We start from the raw sequence: 19,385 nt of genomic DNA, 5'->3' as shown, positions 1-19,385 counted from the left end.
TCACCGAAGAAGAGACCGAGGGTCAGAGAGGCTAGCCACCTGCTTAAAATCACTCAGGGGAAGAACTGGAATCAAATCCAACAGTTGGAAGAAAATTGAGTGATTATGAAAACATATTGAGCCCCTACGATGCGCCAAGTATTGTTCACTCCCCAGGGGACACTGGGCGATGCTCCCAGATAGGGTTTTGGTTGTCACCACTGGGAGAGTCCTACTGTCATCTAGAGTGGAAGCCAGGAATGATGCTAAATATCCTACAGGGCGCAGGATGGCCCCCCCCACAACCAAGTATAATCCACCCGACATGTCACCACAGCAGGAGAAACCTGGGTCTACACTGAGGATAAGAAATAGCTGACCTGTATAGTTGACATGCTGCCTAGTGCCTTCCCATAGATGACTTATTCATCATCAAAAAATTAAATGAGGGGCCGGCCCGGTGGCGCAAGCGGTTAAGTGCGCGCGCTCCGCTGCGGCGGCCCAGGGTTCGCTGGTTCGGATCCCGGGCGCGCACCGACGCACCGCTTGTCAGGCCATGCTGTGGCGGCGTCCCATGTAAAGTGGAGGAAGATGGGCACCGATGTTAGCCCAGGGCCGTCTTCCTCAGCAAAAAAAAAAAAAAAAAAAAAAAGAGGAGGATTGGCGGATGTTAGCTCAGGGCTGATCTCCTCACAAAAAAAAAAAAAAAAAATTAAATGAATGTAAGCAAAGAAAGAACGAGGGCACAGGCTTACGGTACAAAATAAAACATTTAGAATACACCTGCCTCGCCCACTTCACGTTTTGCAAAGCACGTTGGTGTCCGTCTCATCAGTTACAGTAGCCACCGGAGGAGAGCCACTGGTTAGTCCCCATCTGCAGATGGAAAGAGAGCCCAACAGGGGAGAAACGAGTGGCCCCATGGGGCATCAGGCAGGTGCTCTGTCCCCTCCCCGGGGACTGTCCTCCCACACACTCAGTAAAGTTTTGCAGGTCAAAGGAAATCAGTAACTCTGGGCGGCGGCTGGCTCCCCACTGGTGGGCTTGGGGAGCTGGAAGGACATGTCAGAGGCATGTGGACATGAGTGCACCGGGGACAGTCTGAGCTCGGTGACGTTGGTGACCGGTGAGCAAAAGCCCAGGGCAGGCTGGCATTGTCCTTCCCATGATGGGAGCTCAGCAGTCCCCCTTTGAGGAATTTCTCCCCCAAATGCTGCCCCACTGTGCAGACAGAGATGCCCCAGGACGCTCCCAGCCCGCCACGGGAAGAGCAGAAAACGTGAAACCACACACATGTCCATCCGTTGCTCAAATGAAGGAAGCCAGACACAAACTGGTGAAAATCATGTATTTTTTAAACTACAGACACCTGCCCAGGGTAAAGTAACTGGCAGCTGTGCACCTGCCACTGGGATGAACGCGTGTTAGTGTTCTGTTGCGTTTACTTCAGATCTCTTTAAAAAAGAGTAGACACAGAGGTTTTCCCTCCTCCTCATTCATTTCCCCAGAGTAAATGTTGCAAGAAAAAAGTGTGTGTGGACACTTTTCTGAATTTACTCCCAACATGAAAATATGCATACCTAAATCACAAAATTTAGTGTGGGCTCCTTATTTTATTGTGTAATATATGATATATATCATAATTTATATATAATATAAAATGGTGAACATAAAATTCACCATTTTAATCATTTTTAAGTGCACAGCTCAGTGGCATGAAGTACATTCACACTGTTGTACAACCATCCCCACCATCCATCTCCAGAACTTTCCATCTTCCCAAACTGAGACTCTGTCCCCACGAAACACTGACTCCCCCTCCCCTCCCCCAGCCCCTGGCCCCACCATCCACTTTCTGTCTCTGTGGATGTGACTCCTCTAGGGGCCTCCTGTGAGGGGATCACACAGCGTCTGTCCTTCTGTGTCTGCCTCATGTCACTGAGCATCACATCCTCCAGGTCCATCCACGTTGGAGCAGGTGTCAGGATCTCCTTCCTTTTCAAGGCTGAGTAATATTCCAGCGTGTGGATGGACCACATTGTGTTTATCCATTCATGTGTCAATGGACACTTGGGGTGTTTCTATCTTTTGGCTGTTGTGAATCATGCTGCTGTGAACATGGCTGTGTAAATATCTGTACAGTCTGTTTTAACTTAAAAACTATAATTACATATAATACTATATACACAGAAAAAATATGGCAACATGGACATTGCCTGGTAGAGTGGAGACCTGGGCATCAGGCAGGGACCATGGGGACTTCGTTCTGTCACAGATGCCATGTGACCTGTAATTACGTCACTCGCTTATTACTTATTCTTGTTCATCCCCCAAGAGTTCTTGAACTTCCAGGGGGCCGAGGCTGGGGCCCCCAAAGTAAGGTACTCCATGTGTGCTCGATGAATGAATGAATGAACTTCCCGTGACCCACTGCTCTGTAACGGGGGCTGGCAAACCTTCTCTGTGAAGGCCCACATAGTAAATGTTTGGGTTTTTTTCAACCATTTAAAAATGTAAAAATTAAAAAAATAATAAAAATGTAAAAGCCATTCTCAGCTCACAGGATGAACCAAAACAAACAGCACAGGGATGTGACCCCCCAGGCTGTCCTCTGCCAGCTCTAAAATGTTCCAGTGTTTTGATCAAATGTGTCACCTTTCTAGTGAGAAAATAAATATATATATTTTAATCCTTTAAGACTGTGGTCTGGAGGCAGACACACCTCTGTTCGCATCCCGTCTGCCACCGACTCAGTGTGTCCTTGAGGAAGCCGCCTTCCCTCTCCGCGTCTCGGTCTGCAGGCTGCGAGGTGCAGATAATAACGGCACAGGCCAGGCTCTCTAGGGAAGAGCCAACACCAGGAAGGACCACGTGTCAATCATCCGCGGCCATTAGCGGGGCAAGAGTGGTCACTCCCTTTGAGAAGAGGAAGCAGAAACTGGGACAGAACCACTCAGCCGAGTCGCCAGCTGGCTTGCACCGCACCCTTGGCCACTCTCGGGGCTGGAGCCCAGGTTGCATCTAGGTGACCACTGGGAGGTAGCACCATGGCCAGACACCGGGAGGTCCCTTATGCCCTGGGGCACCAAAGCCACAGGGGAGGCTCCCAGCTGACCGCCCCTCACAGCTCCCTCTCAGGGTCTGTGTGGTCAGCAGCCTCCGAGAGTGATCCCCACCCTTGTGGACCCGGCTTCTAACCAAGAGAATACGGCCAGGGTAGGGGCGTCACCTGTGTGATTAGCTTGCCAACCATTCTGACTTCTGTCTTGCTAGAAGCAAGTTATGTCAAGGAGGCCCTCTGGCCAACAGCCCGGAAGGAACTGAATGCTACCAACAGCCAGTGGCTGAGCTTGGAGGTGACCCTTCCCTGGCCGAGCCTTCAGATGAGCCCCCAGCACCAGCCAGCACTTCGCAGCAGCCTCGAGAGAGCCTGTAGAGCAGAGGACCCAGCTAAGCTCCGCCTGGATTCTGACCCGCAGATACTGAGATGATAAACGTGTGGTGTTTAATCGGCTACATTTTGGAGTCGTTTGTTACACAGCAGTAGCTGACAGACACAGTCTGCCTTCTCCCATCTTGGGCAGGGCATTCCTTGAGTTGGCGGCATTTAGTGAGTGTCGGCTGTCTGCACAGGATGCACAAGGATGCTGGGATATAGGCCTGCAAAGTGCCCACCATGGTGGCTGGGGGCAGGGAAACCAGACAGGATGAAGTCACAGGAGGCAAACAGCAGCGTGAGCCCCACCCAGATGCCAGAGAAGGTGTGGGCTCAAGCATGAAGTAGAATGAGAAGGCATCCAGGCCAGGGGAGGACAGAAGCTATCCAGGCAGAGGGAAGAGCGTGTGCAAAAGCCCTGGGGCAGGAGCGACACAGGAGCCCTGCAGGAGGTGGGCAGGGGCCGTGGGAAGGAGTCTGCAGGCCAGTCAGGGCTGTGAGCAGCCATCCATAGATGGACACAGAGGTGCAGGGAAGGGATTGAACTCCACAGCTGTTTAGGAGGCTGCTTGGGTTCAAACTCTGTGACCTCAGCCTCTCGGGCCCTCAGTTTCCCCACATATTCAATGGATTGTGCAAAAGACTTGGCAGGAATGGAGTGTCCAGGGCTCAGGACTGGTCGCCCCGTGTGCAGGTAGATGGGACGGGGAAGTCACGTTTCAGAGCCTGGAGGCTGACCCAGCTCAGCTTGGGGTCGGTCCCAAGGAGGCAGGCAGAGGACGCAGCTGACCCGGGGGGCTGCCCTGGGTTGGTGGGGCAGTAGGGGTGAGCCCCACATCCCTGACTTCCCCAGGCATGAGGGTCAGGAGCCTGCTGGGACTGGCCATCAGTCCCAGAACTGGAGACCTTTGTGCACCGAGTTCCCCATCAGGATCCTGGGGTCTCAGGTGACCCCCAGCTTATGCAGCTGTGAAGTGAGCTCATGAAGGGGAGAGGCAGCTGGGTAGTGGTCAGTGGGGCGGCCAGGGTTCTAACCCCAGGTCCCCACACCGCCACCCTCGTGTCCACGAGACTGCCGGCTTTGCCTCTTGGAGCCTCAGTTTCCCCATGAGTAAAATGAGGTTAATAAAAACCCACTGCAGCATCTCTGAAGACTAAACGATTTTAGATACTTAAGGCACTTCCAACTGCGACTGGAAAACCAGGAGATCCTCACACCCCAGCAAGGCGGGGTCTCCATGCGGTGGTGACAGATGGGGAAACTGAGGCACGAGAAGGGCAAGCCGAGGACTCGAACGCGCGGCCGGACCCTGAGCTCGTGGGGCTGCGCGCACGTTGCCGACGAGGCGGGGAGGGTCAGCGCGGAGGGCGCGCGGCCGGGGCCCCGGACCCCACTCGGCCCTTCCGCGGGCGGCCGCTAGGGGCGCGCAGTGCGCTCGCGGGTCCGCCCCCGGCCCTGCCCCGGCCCCGCCCCGCCCCCGGCCCACAAGGCCCTGCAGGGCCGCGGCCGGAGCCTCGGAGCGAATCCGGGGCGCGCCGTCCAGCCCGCAGCATGAGCGCCCGCGCCGCGCCCCCGATCTTCGCGCCCGGCGAGAACTGCAGCCCCGCGTGGCAGGCGGCGCCCGCGGCCTACGACGCGTCGGACACGCACCTGCAGATCCTGGGCAAGCCGGTGATGGAGCGCTGGGAGACCCCCTACATGCACGCGCTCGCGGCCGCCGCCGCCTCCAGAGGTAGCCCCGCCCGCCGCACCCGCCAGGCGCGCGGGGACTGCGGGGCCGGGGGCGCCCAGACCCGCGGCCAGCCGGCCCTCCGGCCGGTGCGCGTCGGGGCCGCTCCGTGCCTGTTTCCTCGCCTGGAAAACGGGGCTGCCAGCGGGGGGAAAGCGGGTGCTGCAGGCACGGGGTTTGCACATAGTGGGCGCCCCCTAAGTACCGGGGACTTCCTCTCCGGGCACAGTGAGGGCCCCGCCCCCAGGTGGGGACGGGCTGGGTCAGGGGACGGGTCCTCCGACGCGGGACCCGCGGGGCCTGAGGTCCGGGACGCGGTGGCGGCGGGCGCAGGGCGCTGCCTGGGCGCAAGTGGGGCATGTTCCTGCCCCGGAGTCCCCGCCCCCGCTAAGAATAGCTCGGGAAAGCTGAAGCCCCGAGACAGCTGTCCGGCCGGTGTCAGAGCGGAGGGGTGCCGACGCACCCCAGGTCTCTCAGGGCTGGGCCTGCGGCCTCTGGGCCTCCGTGTTCCCACCTGGCGAGTGGGCACATCCCGTGTCCCATGAGATTGAGACTTTTCCCGTTGGGGCTTTTCTCTCTGCCTCCTCTGTGGCCCAGTGGGGACCAGACCCCACCATGTTCCAGGTGGCGGCCTCGAACCCTCCCTTGCCCTTCTCTAGTGAACTTCACTGGGGGGTGGGGGAAGTAACCGAATCAAGAGATAAGCACCACCAGTGCAAATAGCGAGGGCCAGGGCTCAAAGTCCAAGGTCTGACCTCCCCCTGGGGCCGGGCCCCAAAGCCACTCTCCACTGCCTCCTTGGCTGGTCACCCTCTCTGGCTGCTGGCCAGGACCCATGCTGTTCCCCCTCAGGGCTGCTGTGTTCCCTCCCACTGCCCGCCCGTGTCCTGACGTGCTCTCCAGGCCTGGTAGCAAATGTTTCTCTCTGCCCAGGCCCCGCCCCTGTGCCCCCTACTCCAGGCAGCCTCCCCAGCCCCCGCCTGGCGTGTGATGCCCGGGCCCTTTGTCTGCCCAGGGGGCCGGGTCCTGGAGGTGGGCTTCGGCATGGCCATCGCAGCCTCCAGGCTGCAGGAGGCCCCCATCGAGGAGCACTGGATCATAGAGTGCAATGACGGCGTCTTCCAGCGGCTCCAGGACTGGGCCCCGCGGCAGCCACACAAGGTGCCCGCCTCTGCCTGCACGTCGCCCGTCAGCCTGGCTCCTGGGGGCCAAGGCCCTGCCCCCGGCGGGGTTGGGGGCTTGGGGCGCCGCAGAGGTAGGGAAGGCGGTCTTCTCCCCAGGAGTTCCTCTGCCCCTTCCTGGCAGCAGGTGGGGAAATCCTAGGGACCTCTCTGACCCTCAGCCTTCTTTTTTCCTCCCCTGCCCCAAGGTGGTTCCCTTGAAAGGCATGTGGGAGGAGGTGGCGCCCACCCTGCCAGACAGTCACTTTGATGGTAAGGGGGCCTGGGAGCGGGGGGTGGGGGGGCCTCTGCCTGGATTCCCACCATTAGCCCGTCCTTGGCGGAGGGACCTTCTAACCCACACTGATGTGTCACCTGAGGTGACAGCCTGGGTGGGGCGGCCTGGCTCTCAGGACTGTGGTTAATCCCTGAAGGAGCCGCTGGGTGGGGCACAACTCCTAGAGGAGGCGGCAGCACAGGGAGCTCAGAGCAGCCTCTGGGGTCTTGGGCCACCGGGTGGGCCCGAATCCCACCCCCACCTGCAGCCACGGTCTCGGTGGGCCTGCGCCCAGCCCTGACCGTGTGGCTGCCGCCCTCTGTGCAGGGATCCTGTACGACACATACCCGCTGTCCGAGGAGAAGTGGCACACACACCAGTTCGACTTCATCAAGGTAGGACTGGACTGCGCGTGGCGTGGGGGATTCGGCAGAGCGGGGGCGCTGCCGTCCACACGCGGGGCACCTCTCCCCGCACCGTGCCTCTGACCGCTCCCCGGACCTCCCTCCTGACCACTGTCCCCCCCCAGGCCCACGCCTTCCGCCTGCTGAAGCCGGGGGGCGTGCTCACCTACTGCAACCTCACATCCTGGGGGGAGCTGATGAAGTCCCAGTACACAGACATCACCACCATGTTTGAGGTGCGCCGCCCCGCCCGCCCCGGGCGACCCGGGCTCGCCTGTGACCTGGGGCCGTCCGGGGCTGATCTCGGGTGGCCGCTGAGCCTCCACTGGGGAACCAGGCAGGGTCCCTCCCGTGTCCTCGGGATCCAGGGACATGGCCAGCTGTGAGCTCCCCACCCCTCGCCCTGCGTCCTCCCCCCGGGGGCATCATTATTGGCGCAGCCACGCTGGTCCCTCTGCCTGAGAGGATGTGTGGGTGGGCAGCCTGGTGACACCTGGTGACGGCCAGGAAGCCGCTGCCCGAGTCTAGGAGTGGAGACACCTGGAGAGGCACCCCACCTGGGCTTCGGGGTTCTCCTCGTCAGCAGTTGGCCCGGGGTTGGGGGGGCCCGGGACTTGTACACGCTGTCCCAGGAGGGGCGGGGTGGGCGCTGGGCGCGTCTCCTGGGTGACCTCCCCCCCCCCCCGCCCCCCCCAGGAAACGCAGGTGCCGGCCCTGCTGGAGGCGGGCTTCCGGCGCGAGCACATCCGCACGGAGGTGCTGGAGCTGGTCCCGCCCGCCGAGTGCCGCTACTATGCCTTCCCGCGCATGATCACGCCACACATCACCAAGCACTGAGCCCGGCCTCCGGGCCTCAGGACCCCCACGACCCCGCCCGCTGCCTCTGGCCTCTCATGGCCCGGGTTCACCGCCGGGCCACACCGGGCCGGGCACGCAGCCCTGACCTCTGCGAGGGGACCCCACTGCCTCCTCCCCGGGGGGGATGGGGGATGAGGATGAAATAAACCCTAACGCTGCTTCACCAGTCAGCAGGACGACGCAGACGTATGCTTCCTTTACTCTCCTGCCCCTCCAAAAAAAAAATGTTAAAAGGACCTTCAGGAAGACGGCGGCGATGCCGCTCCAAGTTTCCGAGCCTGCCCAGGCCCCGCGTGCCCACGGCAGACGGCACCGGTCACTCCCCAGGCGGCCGGGACCGGTGGAGGAGTCGATGCAGACTGCCCGCCCCGCCCCCCGCCCCTCCTGTGGGCAGCTGGGACCGAGGGCTGAACTAGCTCAGGGCAGCCCCGAGGCCCAGGTCCCCTGGCCACTGAGGGTCTCTGGTCAACCCTGCTCAGGCCGAACCATGAAATCAAGCAGAACCTTTAAACCCGGCCTCTCTCTCCAGCACCCTCTCCGACCCCTGGACGAACCACGTGTCACTTGCCGGACACTGCCCCACGAGGTCCACGACTCTCCCACTGTCCAGTGTCTCGTTTCCTCTGACTCGACGCCCCTCCAGCCCCAGTGCAGGGGCAGCCCACACCCCCCGGCCCCAGGGGTCACCCACGCCGGCTCTGGGTGCCCTGAGCCCTCAAACCTAGCTGGCTGCCCCCTACAACAGCTCTCGGACCGTCCACGCCCTCATTCACGGTGAGGCCTGGGGGAGACGGAGGGCGGGGCCCCAGCTCCCTCCCATTGCTCAGGGTCCCCAGGAGGGCCGGTGCGGGGCCAGCCACCCGCCCCCGGGGCCACCGAGTCCCCATGCACAAGACGAGTCCCCAGGCACAAGACGAGTGAGAACTGACCCCGCCTGGCCACACTCGCCCCCGCCCACCCCCAGGCCCTTCCCCACACACCGCGGGAACAGGCCAGAGCCGAGGTGGCTGTGTCGGGTTTATTGACCGTCTGGCAGGAGGATGAGGCGGCAGACGCGGCGGGGAGGCCAGGCGGGCGCTACCTGCGGTACCAGATCCGGAGCCTCTTCTCCCGCTTGATCTTCTTCTGTAGCTGCAGGATGCCGTACAGCAGGGCCTCGGCCGTGGGCGGGCAGCCTGCGGGCGGGACGGGCGCGCCTCAGCTTCCCCGCCAGGCCCAGCGCTGGTCTGCCAGCCGGCCAGCCCTCCGGCGGAGTCGGGCACGTCCAGGCCACCCCCAGGTGGGGAGGGGTGAGGCGGGCCCCCAGCCCAGCATCCCCTTCGTCCGCACCCGGGGCCGCAGGGGCTGGCCCCGCGCGGGGAAGGAGCCAGCGAGGTGGGCAGCACCCGAGCTCGTGACCCTGGCAGCTGTGACCCCAAGGACTGACCTTTTGGCCACAACACGGGTGGCGTGGAGGCTCAAGCTGCCCCGTCCCCTGCCCCCGTGACCTGGCCTAGGGAGGAGTGCCGACGGAGCCCAGGCCACGCTGGCCCCTCCCGGCGGAGCCCTGGACAGGAGTGCGGGCAGGGGAGATGAGAGGCGCAGAGTGGCTGGGCCAGGTGGGGAGGCCCACACAGTCCCCAGGCTAAGAAGGGACCCCCTGGAGAAATGCGCCCCCACGGCCCCCCGTCCCCACCCCAGCTGGAAGCAGCAGAGGGATGTGTTACCACCTGGAGGAACAGCCCAGGACCTGACACGCCTGCAAGGGCAACCACAGCCCCAGGTGGCCACACAGACAACTGTCACGGTCATCTACTTCCAGTTGACCCTCGTGTCTCCACCCAGGCTCCAGGCTCAGTGCATGGCAGTACTGTCACCACAGCCCATTGGATAGATAGGGAAACCGAGGCTCTGACAGGAACGGAGACTTGCCAGAAGTCAGGTGTGCCAGAAGCAGGAAATGAGCAAGGATCTGGCTTCTGGTCAAGGCTCACAAGCCCACAGGGTATACTCCTATGCATCCCTAGAAGCCCCATCCACTCTGCCCACCCCACCCAACAGGCAGGGCTGGGCGTGTTGGTTAGCCTCTGTCCCCCCAGCCTGAGACCTCTTTGGGGCCCAGTGCTGCCCAACACAGGTCCAGGCCTGCAAAAGCACTCAATAAATGTTTGCGGAACGCTAAACATGTCAACACCATTTTCCAGTTAGCTCTAATGCAATGTGAAAACCTGTCCCTGCACCTTTTTGAGGTGCCAGAACGTGACTGAGACTTTTCTGGACGACTCGGAATCATGACCTTGAATGTCCTCTGCTCTCTGGAGACCGGGGTGGGCTCTCTGCGCCCACACTAAGAGCTAAGCTTCTCTGTCCTGTCCCGGGGGTAAATACCACCGCCTCGGGACGGCCCCCGGCTGACCGCCATGCGCGGCGTGGGAGCCACACAGGGCGGCAGATGAAATAGAGGATGCCCAGTTAGATGTGAACTTCAGCCAGCCAGCCGACCCCTTTTAGTATAAGTGTACCCGAACGTTGTAGGGGACATACTTACACTAAAAGGCAATCATCCGTTGTTCCCTGACGTTCGCGTTTAACTGGGCCCCCTGGTGACCCCGGCGTCCGAGAGTCTCGCCCACCCTTTGGGAGAACTCACGGACACCGGTGCAGACCTCCAGGAACATTTTTCTGTTGTTAAACGGCCTTTGGTTTTGCTTCCATGAGGCGGAACCCTATAAAACCGGCCGAGTATCGGCAGTTCCGCATGGCTCAGTCTAAGCCCTCTGACCCCGGCCTGGTCTGATGTCTGCATAAAATCGAAGGCACTTCAGTCGGGGAGCCCCTTGGGGGACCGTGGAGGGGAAGGCTGGCTGTCATTCTTCTGCTCGGACCCAAATCCGCTAATCCTTCCAGCGGGGCGAGCCCGCCGCCTCCGAGGGGACGTGCGGCCTCCGTGAAGGGGGTGAGCACCGGGCACGGGCCCCTTCCTGCCCGAGACGTGGGGTCGGCTCACCTGGGACGTAGATGTCCACGGGCACGATGCGGTCGCAGCCCCTGACCACGGAGTATGAGTAGTGGTAGTAGCCGCCTCCGTTGGCGCAGCTGCAGGAGAGGAGAGCCGTGAGGGCCGCGCCGGCCGCCCACCTCCCCTTTTTGGGGCCCTGCCCAGCCCACCCCGCTGCCAACTGCAGGCAGGGGCTGGGCTGTCAGGAAAGGGCAAGAACCGGGACAGGAAGCCACAGGAAGGACACAGCCCCGAGGCCTCCTGTGGGACCAGGCGGAGCAGGAGCAAAGAGACAGACCCTCAACACACGACGCTCAGCCAGAGCACCAGACACAGGACACACGGGGTGTGATCCCATTGATGTGAAATGTCCAGAACAGGCACAGCCACAGACAGGAAGTGCGTTCCTGGTTGTCAGGGGCTGGGGGGAGAAGACGGGGGGGGGGGGGGTGACTGCTGATGGGGACAGGATTTCCTTTGGGGTGATGGAATGTTCTGGAACTGGATAAAAGTGACAGTTTTACAACACTGTGAATGCACACAATTGCCCACTTTAAAAGGGTGAACTTCATGGTACATGAATTCTGTCTCAACAAAAAAACTAAGTGACTAGCCGGCTTTTAACGACGTGGGGAAACGAGCGTGAGATGACGGCGAGTTAGAAAGCAGAGGAGGGTGCAGAGCAGAGCACTCTGCAGAGCAGGACGGCGTTTCTGTTCATAAAGCGGAGAAATGGACAGGAACTGGACGGGCGTCGGGGTGGCGGAGCCACTGTGACCACAGCAGGGGCCGCTCACGCAGACGCCTCAGCCACCGGCCTGCTCTCTGCAGAGGGGGCACTTGACTGAGCGTCACGTATACCGACCACCTTGATCAGAGGGACGCACGGAATGCAGACGGGAGGAAACAGCCAGGTGTCGCGGCCCCGCCCAGCACTCACCTCCCCATGGACACGACGTAGCGAGGCTCCGGCATCTGGTCGTAGACCTGGAAGACACGGCAGGTCTGCGTGCGGCCCGAGCCGGGCGGGCGGGGGGGAGGCGGGGCCGGGCCTACCTTGCGGAGCGCGGGGGCCATCTTGTTGGTGAGCGTCCCCGCCACGATCATCACGTCCGACTGGCGGGGGCTGGCACGGAACACCACGCCGAAGCGGTCCATGTCGTAGCGCGGCGCCGCCATGTGCATCATCTCCACGGCGCAGCAGGCCAGGCCGAAGGTCATGGGCCACAGCGAGCTCTGCGGGGCGGCCGGGGTTAGCCCGCGAGTGGGCGCCAGGCCCACGGTGTTTAAAGAAACGGGGCGATTGCACAGAGAAGTCTAGAACTAGCCTTTCTTGAAGAACAACGGGTCCACCACGCCCCCCAGGGCAACCGTGTGACCTCCAGACCCTGTCACTGGCCCGAGTCCGCTGCCCCAGCAAGAAGGCAGTGAGCGACGCCTGTGGGCCAGCACTTCCCAGCAGCCCCGTTACAAAACGAAAAAAAGTTGAAAAACCCCAGATGAGATGATTTTTTTTTTTTTGTGAGGAAGATCGGCCCTGAGCTAACATCTGCCAACCCCCCTCTTTTTTTGCTGAGGAAGACTGGCCCTGGGCTAACATCCGTGCCCATCTTCCTCCACTTTATATGGGACGCCGCCATAGCATGGCTTGCCAAGTGGTGTGTCGGTGCGCGCCTGGGATCCGAACTGGCAAACCCTGGGCCGCTGCAGCAGAGCACGTGCACTCAACCACTTGCGCCACCGGGCCAGCCCCTGAGATGAGTTTTAATGTGGTTCACATGACCCACTGTATCCTACGTCCCCTCGTCCAACACGGGCCCTCACTGCTCCCCACATGCGCAAGTCTGGACCCTAGGGCTCAGACCTTGCAAAGATCCTGCTCCCAATGCCTCCTGGTGTCCGAGAACTCCAGGTGCCCATTCCTCCGGGAAGCCCTCCTGGCTGCCCTCCAACTGTGCCCTCTGGCCGTTTGCTGCCGTTTCCCCCACAGCTGAGCTCCTCTGCTCGTCTGTGCCGAGTCTGGACCTGACGTGGCCCCGCTGACCCACAGACGTGCTAACGCGGGTGACAGGCCTCAGCCATGCAGTGTCTCTGGGGGTTCCCAGTCATAAACAAGGCCGCAGGGGACATCGGCATCCTGGGGCTGCGGGCCTGGTAGGGTGTCCACTTTGCTGTCGTCGTTACGCAGACACAAGACAGACACAGCGCCCATCCGTCAATGGGGCATTGTCCCCTGCAGCCTGGCCCTGCCAGCCCCCGAGGGCCGTGAGAGGAGCCACTGTCCCGTACACGGGACACGTGTCCAGCGGGAGACACAGATGCGAACACGCTTTACACGAACACGCTTTACAGGAGGGGCGCCACACGCCAACTGTTCCGTAGCTGACATGGACGGGGATCAGGATTCCTGCCAGGAAGGAGCTACCTTTCCAGTTAAAAAAACTACTTTTACATTAAAAGAGAGAAAAAAGAGAAAAGAGGGAGAGCTACAGAAGGGAGGCGGCCATCTTCCTTGGGGGCGGAGGAAGGGACGAGGAGGCGGGGCAGGGGCACCGAGGTGGGCGATGTGAACCGTGAACCTGAGAGGGAATGACAACCACAGGGGTCCCAGCGTGGAGGGGCCTCCAGGAGAGTCTGTGTGTGCGTGTGCATTACCCATGTGCTTGTGTGTGTGTGTGCGTGCGTGTGTGAGCGCGAAGCGGGGGGGCCGAGGGGGAGGGGAGGGGAGGGGCTCACCCGGCGGACCCAGTTGATGAGGTCATCCAGCTTGGTCACCACGTACTCGCCCCGGCTGCTGGGAAGGGCGGTGGGCTTGGGGACCACGGCTCTGGCCTGGGACATGGCGGGCTGGGTGCTGCGCACGGGACACACGACATGGGGAGACGTTAGCCAGGCAAGCGCCCCCTCGAGGCAGGCGCCAACCACCACCACAGCCCCCACCCCGGGGCCCGGCCCAGAGCAGTGTCTCGGAAGGCAGGACAAAGCCATGGTCATGGCCCGGTCCCAGGGCAGCACTGGGAGAAGCCGTGGGGCCAGGGTTGGCCCCGGGGGGCCTGCGGCGTCCCGGCACCCAGATCTGGGGCAGGACATGCCTGCACAACAAAGCAATGACAGACAGCGTGGAGGGCCTCGGCCTGCCTCGCTGCGGCCCCAGCAGGCCCCTCTCCTCTCAGGGACTCGGTCTTCCCATCTGGAAAACGGGCTCGGCTGACACACTTTTTAGCAAGGGCCGTTCTGGTTTGGGGAAGCGCAGCCAGGGGCCTGGATGCCCAGGAGGGGGCTGGGTAGGGCTCCAAGGGCAGACACCTGGCCACATCGCCCCCAGGGGTGGGAGGGCCCCGGTGACCACCAGCTGCTCCTGTGCCGAGGGGGTGCTGCGGGGCGCTCGGGCTCTGGGGAAGGCTGGCCTCACCTGCTCGGGCCCTCAGTGGCCACGCTGGGATGGACATCTCGCACCTGCACAGCGGCGCCCACGCCGGAGCTGCGGGGAGACAGGGGACACGTGAAGAGGCGCCCGGGGCGCCCCGAGGTGCTGTGACAGGGGCTTCCCTGGACCAGGGATGGGGAAACTGAGGACAGGGGCCAAATCCAGCCCACCGCCTGTTTCCATAAATAGAAGTTTCACTGGCACGCAGGCGTGCCCACCCGTTTCCATGCTGTCTGTGGCTGTTTTCACACTGGCGGAGCCGAGTAATTGCTGCTCTGTGACCCTCTGGCCCTTTATGAAAAAAGTCTGCCGACCCCTAGTCTAGAGGTTGTCTGGTTTTCATTTTATGCGTCTCTCATTTTTCCCATTCCCCCCTTGTTTTACAGAGAACATGTATTTTATTCCTAGGAGAAAGGCCCTATCAGAGTCAGCCCTCATTGAAGGGCCCCCAACTCCCCTCCACTAGGCAGGCCCTGACTCAGATCTGCCACTCACTGGCCCCACAGTGCTGGGGGTTTGATTTCTGGGCTCTGCTCACACACAGGGCCCGGCGGCCACCTGCTTTCCCATCCCGGCGCAAATGCACTACATGCTTTTCCGCAACAGCTACCAAGTGAGTTCAGAGAGTGCCAGGGCAGGCAGACGTGGGTCTGAATCCAGGCTCTGCCCCGACACGGACTGTGCCCCGAGGGCCTGAACACCAGCTGCTGGAGAGTACACTGCCAGCCCCAGAGCTGCCCGTGACTCCCCGTGTGACCTTCAGCAGGCAGGCCCCTGTCTGACGCTGCTCAAGAACCCCCCAGCCCTGAGGCACTGTGAGACCCCTGCCTGACCCTCCCTGCCAGGGCCTCTGGACGGGTGGTCCGGGTCCCAGACGCAGGCACTCACCGCAGAGCAAGGATGGGGCGGAGCAGGCCGGGAGCTGCAGAGAGAACCATAGGGCGGGGGCAGTGAGCGGTGGGCAGCACCAGAGGCCACAAACCCAGGTGCCGGGATCTGCCTGCAGGGTCCAGCCTCCGGGTGTCTGCCCATCAGGCCCCCACCTGGGACACCCTCCCTCCTACCCTGGGTCTGTCTGAACTCCACTTAACAAACGTTTGGTGCACAGGGCTCTTGCAGAATATGCACCCGATGGTGTCAGTGCCCTGCTTAAAACCCCGCACCTCTGGAGGGACACTCTTAACACGGGGCCACTGGTGAGACCCGTGACCTTGCGCGGAAAGAAAAACACCCTCTCTGCTATCCCCAACGCCTTACTGCAAACTGTCCTTCTTTCAGTTTCGAGAGTGGCCGACAAGCCACAGCCCTATCAGCGGGACCCCACACAAACCACGACGAGTCCCAGACCCAATCCAGGGGCTACGGACACGTCCCCGCGGAGTGACGCGTCCTGTCCTCGCCCCACCACCCCAGCGGGACCGGACCTGCCGCCGGACCGGCGCTCGGGCGTCCAGGACGGAGCCCACCCCCCCACCCCCCCGGTGTGGACACGACCCCTGGATGGTCTCTCGGTGTGACCGCCCCCTTCGCGACCCCACAGTGTCACTCCACGCGTCCCATCACGATCCGAGGAGGACAGGTCCCTGTCACTCCCGGGGGCGGGGGGCAGGCACCCCGGGGCCCGTCCCCGCCCGGCCCTCCCTGGGCCTCAGTTTCCCCGCCCGTCGGGCCGCGACCCCCGCCGCCTCCCGCGGGAGGTCCAGAGCAGCTTCCCCGGCCGAGCTCTGGCCCCTCCGGCCCCGCCCCGGCCACCCTCTGAGGGTGGGCCTCGGCTTCCCCGAGCGGCCCCTAACCCCGCCGTCCGTGACCCGCTCACCCGCCAGCGCCGCCATCTTGGCCTCGGCCTTCAGACAACCTCTGCGGTCCGTCCGCTCCAGCGCTCCGGGTCCCCGGGGCCGTCGCCCAAAGCGGCTCGGCTCGTGCGCGGAAACCGGAACGAGGGCCCGGGACGTTCCGCCTGCGTGGACGCCGCGCACCCCTGGACGCCCCTCGCGGGAGAGAAGGACGTGGGGGTGCGTGGGGAGAACCAGGCAAAAGCACGTGCGCCGTCCACTCCCTCCTTACCCCGGGAGGCAAAAACGACGGCGCGTCCCTGGGTGGGCTCGAACCACCAACCTTTCGGTTAACAGCCGAACGCGCTAACCGATTGCGCCACAGAGACGGCGCTGCCGCCCGACCCCCCGCGCGACCCTACGAGGCATGCGCGGCCTGCACTCTCAGAGCGAGCTGCGCCTGCGCGCGGGTGGTGAGGCGCGGGGCGGAGTTGAGGCGAGCGCGACCCCTGCAGCGCGGCCGAAATAGCTCAGTTGGGAGAGCGTTAGACTGAAGATCTAAAGGTCCCTGGTTCGATCCCGGGTTTCGGCAAGCATTTTGGCGCCCCTGCCGAGCATCGTTATCCTTTGCTCCGGGCTTGCTCAGCTGCTCCCAGCTCTCCCTTCCCCAGAACGTGTCCTTTTTCACATTTCTTCCCCAGAATGTTATTCCATTCTGCAGACGAGGAGCGGGGCTGCTGGCTCATGCCAACCTGGGAGGGCTCAGACAGAACAAGCCGTCAACCCCAGTCCCCACTGCTAGACTACGATGCCAGCCCAAACATCCCCCTCTGCCCACCCCGATTTCCAGTATGTTTTAAGTGGTAGGATTAGAACCAGTGCTAACTGTAAAAATGAACTCTACTGAACACCAAAACTGGCAAAATAGAGTTTGCAGAAAACACTTTCTGCGTCTATGCCATTTGATTTTGACAATCCTGCTGGGCATCTGTTCTGCCTATTTTACATACGGGGAAACTGAGGATCAAATAGGCAAACACGGGCGAAGGACAGGGCTGGCCTCCTAGTGAGGACCACTCCAGGTATTTACTGAATTCCTGCTCTGTGCTGGGGACTCAGTGCTGAGCAGGGCCGGGCCCCTGTTCTTAGGGAGCTCAGGCCCCTTGGGAACGAGAGGCGAGGGGCGCCGGGAGGGCACTGGATGTGTCACCCAGGCCGAGCATGGCCGCTGAAGGGCGATGCACAGGAGAAAAGAGCAGAGGAAAGGCCGAGCACATCTGATGGGAATCTGAAACTCCGGTGGATGCGCAAACCCTCCTTCCCCTTTAGTTCCCACAGCTGGCTGTCCTGTGGAGCTGAGTTTTTTTATTAATTTAAGTAAACTTTGTATTTTAGAACAGTTTGATTCATGGAGAAGTTGCAGAGAATTTCCCTGTGCCCAGCACCCAGTCTTCCCTACTGTTAACATTTTATGCTGGTGCGGTACCTTCATCACCATTCAGGACCTGGTGTGGATACATTATCAGGTTTCCTGTATTCCCCTACCGTCCTTGCCCCAGTCCCAGCCGAGCCTTCAGATGATGCAGTCCGGCTGACATCCGACTGTGGCTTCCTGAGACCCCAGAGCCGCCCAGCCAAGCCGCTCTTGGATTCCCGATCCATAGAACCATGAGAATGTTGTTTCCAACCTCCAGTACTGGGGTCGTTTGTTATGCAGCAATAAGCAACTAACGTGGGAGGGGCAATCAGCATGTCAGGCTGAGTGGCTGGATGGGGGACAGGTGGGAGGTGACGGCCTGGCTCAGGAACCCGGGGCCTGGTGAATCGGGTGAGCAGAGGGCTCACCATGACTCCAGGGCCAGTAAGGGCCAGTGAGAGAGAGGGGTGGATGGAGGGGGAGGGGAGGAGGGAGAGGAGGAGGGGGAGGGGAGGAGGAGGGGGAGGGGGACGGAGAGGAGGGGACGGGGAACCTCAGGCAGGGGAGGCTGCAAATCAGGGGCGGGAGGGGGCTCAACCGTTCCTTGGGCAGAGGTGCTTCTCTGTGGTTTGAGATTCTCGTCCTGGGCATTTTTTTTTTATCTCTTTTTTCTTTTTGTGAGGAAGATCAGCCCTGAGTTAACATCTATTGCCAATCCTCTTCCTTTCCCCCCCCACCCCCAAAGCCCCAGTAGATAGTTCTATGTCATAGCTGCACATCCTTCCAGTTGCTGTATGTGGGACGCAGCCTCAGCAGGCCGGAGAAGCGGTGCGTCGGTGCGCGCCCGGGATCCGAACCCGGGCCGCCAGTAGCGGAGCGCGCTCTTAACCGCTAAGCCACGGGGCCGGCCCTCGCCCTGTGCATTTTTTACAATCAATTTTTGGGCCGGCCCCGTGGCTTATCGGTTAAGTGATCGCACTTCGATGCTGGCGGCCCAGGGTTTGGATCCCGGGCTCGCACCGACGCACCGCTTGTCCGGCCATGCTGAGGCCGCGTCCCACATACAGCAACTGGAAGGATGTGCAACTATGACATACAACTATCTACTGGGGCTTTGGGGGAAAAATAAATAAATAAATAAAATTATTAAAAAAAAAATCAATTTTTTAGATAAACGATAGACTTGAGGAGGTGCCAACGTGCACGCGATGACAATCCCCATTCCGGGAAGCGGTTATGTTGGAGCGTGCTGTTCTTTCAGTTGGGGGGGATTTGACTGCGCCTCTGCGCTGTGGGGGCTGGGGCAGGAGAGGAACCTGACTGTAGGAGAAGCCTCCGCAGGGCTGGGGGTGTGCACCGGCAGAGGCTCAGCTGAGGGCTGGGCTGGGGAGCTGCGGGAGGTGAGGAAGACCAGGGTAGAGGAAAGAGCCCCAGGGAGGCCCTGGGACGGGGAGAGGGACAAGGAGCAGCAGGGAGGCTGCACAAAGGTGTGGGTGGCTTTGAGACACCAGCTGGGGGCAGCCCAGAAGGAAGGGGCAGAGGCGGCAGGCAGGAGTCACCGACAGGGGAAGGCGGCAAGACACCATCAGTTTGTAGACTGGGGGTGCTCCTGGCATCGAGTGGGTGGGGCCAGGGATGCTGCCCAACCCCCCACAGAGCCCGGGACGGCCCCCCAGAGAATGACCCGGCCAGTGCCAAGGGGCAGACGTGGACCAGGGGACACAGGCTCGGCTCCTGGGAGTGAGGGGTGGGTGGAGAGAAGCCGTCGCTATGGAGAATGGGGGTGCAGGAGGGCTCGGGCGGCTGAGTGAGGTGCCCTGCTTGCACCATGTTGTGCTGGGTGAAGTCTGTCTTCTTGAAGCTTCAGAAGCAGCCGAGCTGTGCTGGCTTCCCCAGGGGGTCCTTGGTCACCTCTCAGGCCCTTCTAGAACATTCCTCATCTGGTATG

General features: G+C 61.6%; 2 protein-coding genes and 2 non-coding genes across 6 annotated transcripts; 2 read left to right on the top strand and 2 right to left on the bottom strand.

Annotated features, from left to right (window-relative positions):
* The first annotated feature begins 4,938 nt into the window (after positions 1–4,938).
* On the top strand, positions 4,939–8,023 carry GAMT (guanidinoacetate N-methyltransferase). The gene is made up of 6 exons (XM_058537861.1): positions 4,939–5,148; positions 6,161–6,306; positions 6,515–6,578; positions 6,910–6,977; positions 7,112–7,222; positions 7,683–8,023. The coding sequence occupies exons 1-6, from the start codon at positions 4,968–4,970 to the stop codon at positions 7,821–7,823; spliced, it is 711 nt and encodes a 236-aa protein (XP_058393844.1). The 5' UTR covers positions 4,939–4,967; the 3' UTR covers positions 7,824–8,023.
* An 819-nt stretch (positions 8,024–8,842) lies between these two features.
* Positions 8,843–16,308, bottom strand: NDUFS7 (NADH:ubiquinone oxidoreductase core subunit S7). Of its 3 annotated transcripts, XM_058537862.1 has the most exons (9): positions 16,065–16,128; positions 15,137–15,170; positions 14,234–14,302; positions 13,558–13,675; positions 11,878–12,057; positions 11,762–11,808; positions 10,831–10,919; positions 10,372–10,505; positions 8,843–9,019 (listed from the first exon to the last, which is right to left on the bottom strand). In XM_058537862.1, the coding sequence occupies exons 1-8, from the start codon at positions 16,078–16,080 to the stop codon at positions 10,411–10,413; spliced, it is 648 nt and encodes a 215-aa protein (XP_058393845.1). In that variant the 5' UTR covers positions 16,081–16,128; the 3' UTR covers positions 8,843–9,019; positions 10,372–10,410. The 3 variants fall into 3 exon arrangements, with proteins under 3 accessions (XP_058393845.1, XP_058393847.1, XP_058393846.1); XM_058537864.1 differs by lacking the exon at positions 10,372–10,505 and having other exon boundaries at positions 16,065–16,308; XM_058537863.1 differs by lacking the exon at positions 8,843–9,019 and having other exon boundaries at positions 10,489–10,549; positions 16,065–16,126.
* A 27-nt stretch (positions 16,309–16,335) lies between these two features.
* Positions 16,336–16,409, bottom strand: TRNAN-GUU (transfer RNA asparagine (anticodon GUU)). The gene has a single exon. It is a non-coding gene; the product is annotated as a tRNA-Asn (tRNA).
* Positions 16,410–16,539: 130 nt separating this feature from the next.
* On the top strand, positions 16,540–16,612 carry TRNAF-GAA (transfer RNA phenylalanine (anticodon GAA)). The gene has a single exon. It is a non-coding gene; the product is annotated as a tRNA-Phe (tRNA).
* The last annotated feature ends 2,773 nt before the right edge of the window (positions 16,613–19,385 follow it).

This window comes from Diceros bicornis, unplaced genomic scaffold (genome assembly GCF_020826845.1).
Source record: "Diceros bicornis minor isolate mBicDic1 unplaced genomic scaffold, mDicBic1.mat.cur scaffold_67_ctg1, whole genome shotgun sequence".
NCBI lineage: Eukaryota > Metazoa > Chordata > Mammalia > Perissodactyla > Rhinocerotidae > Diceros > Diceros bicornis.
Note: the sequence above shows the minus strand (reverse complement) of the source record. Positions and strands in the feature narration are given on the sequence as shown.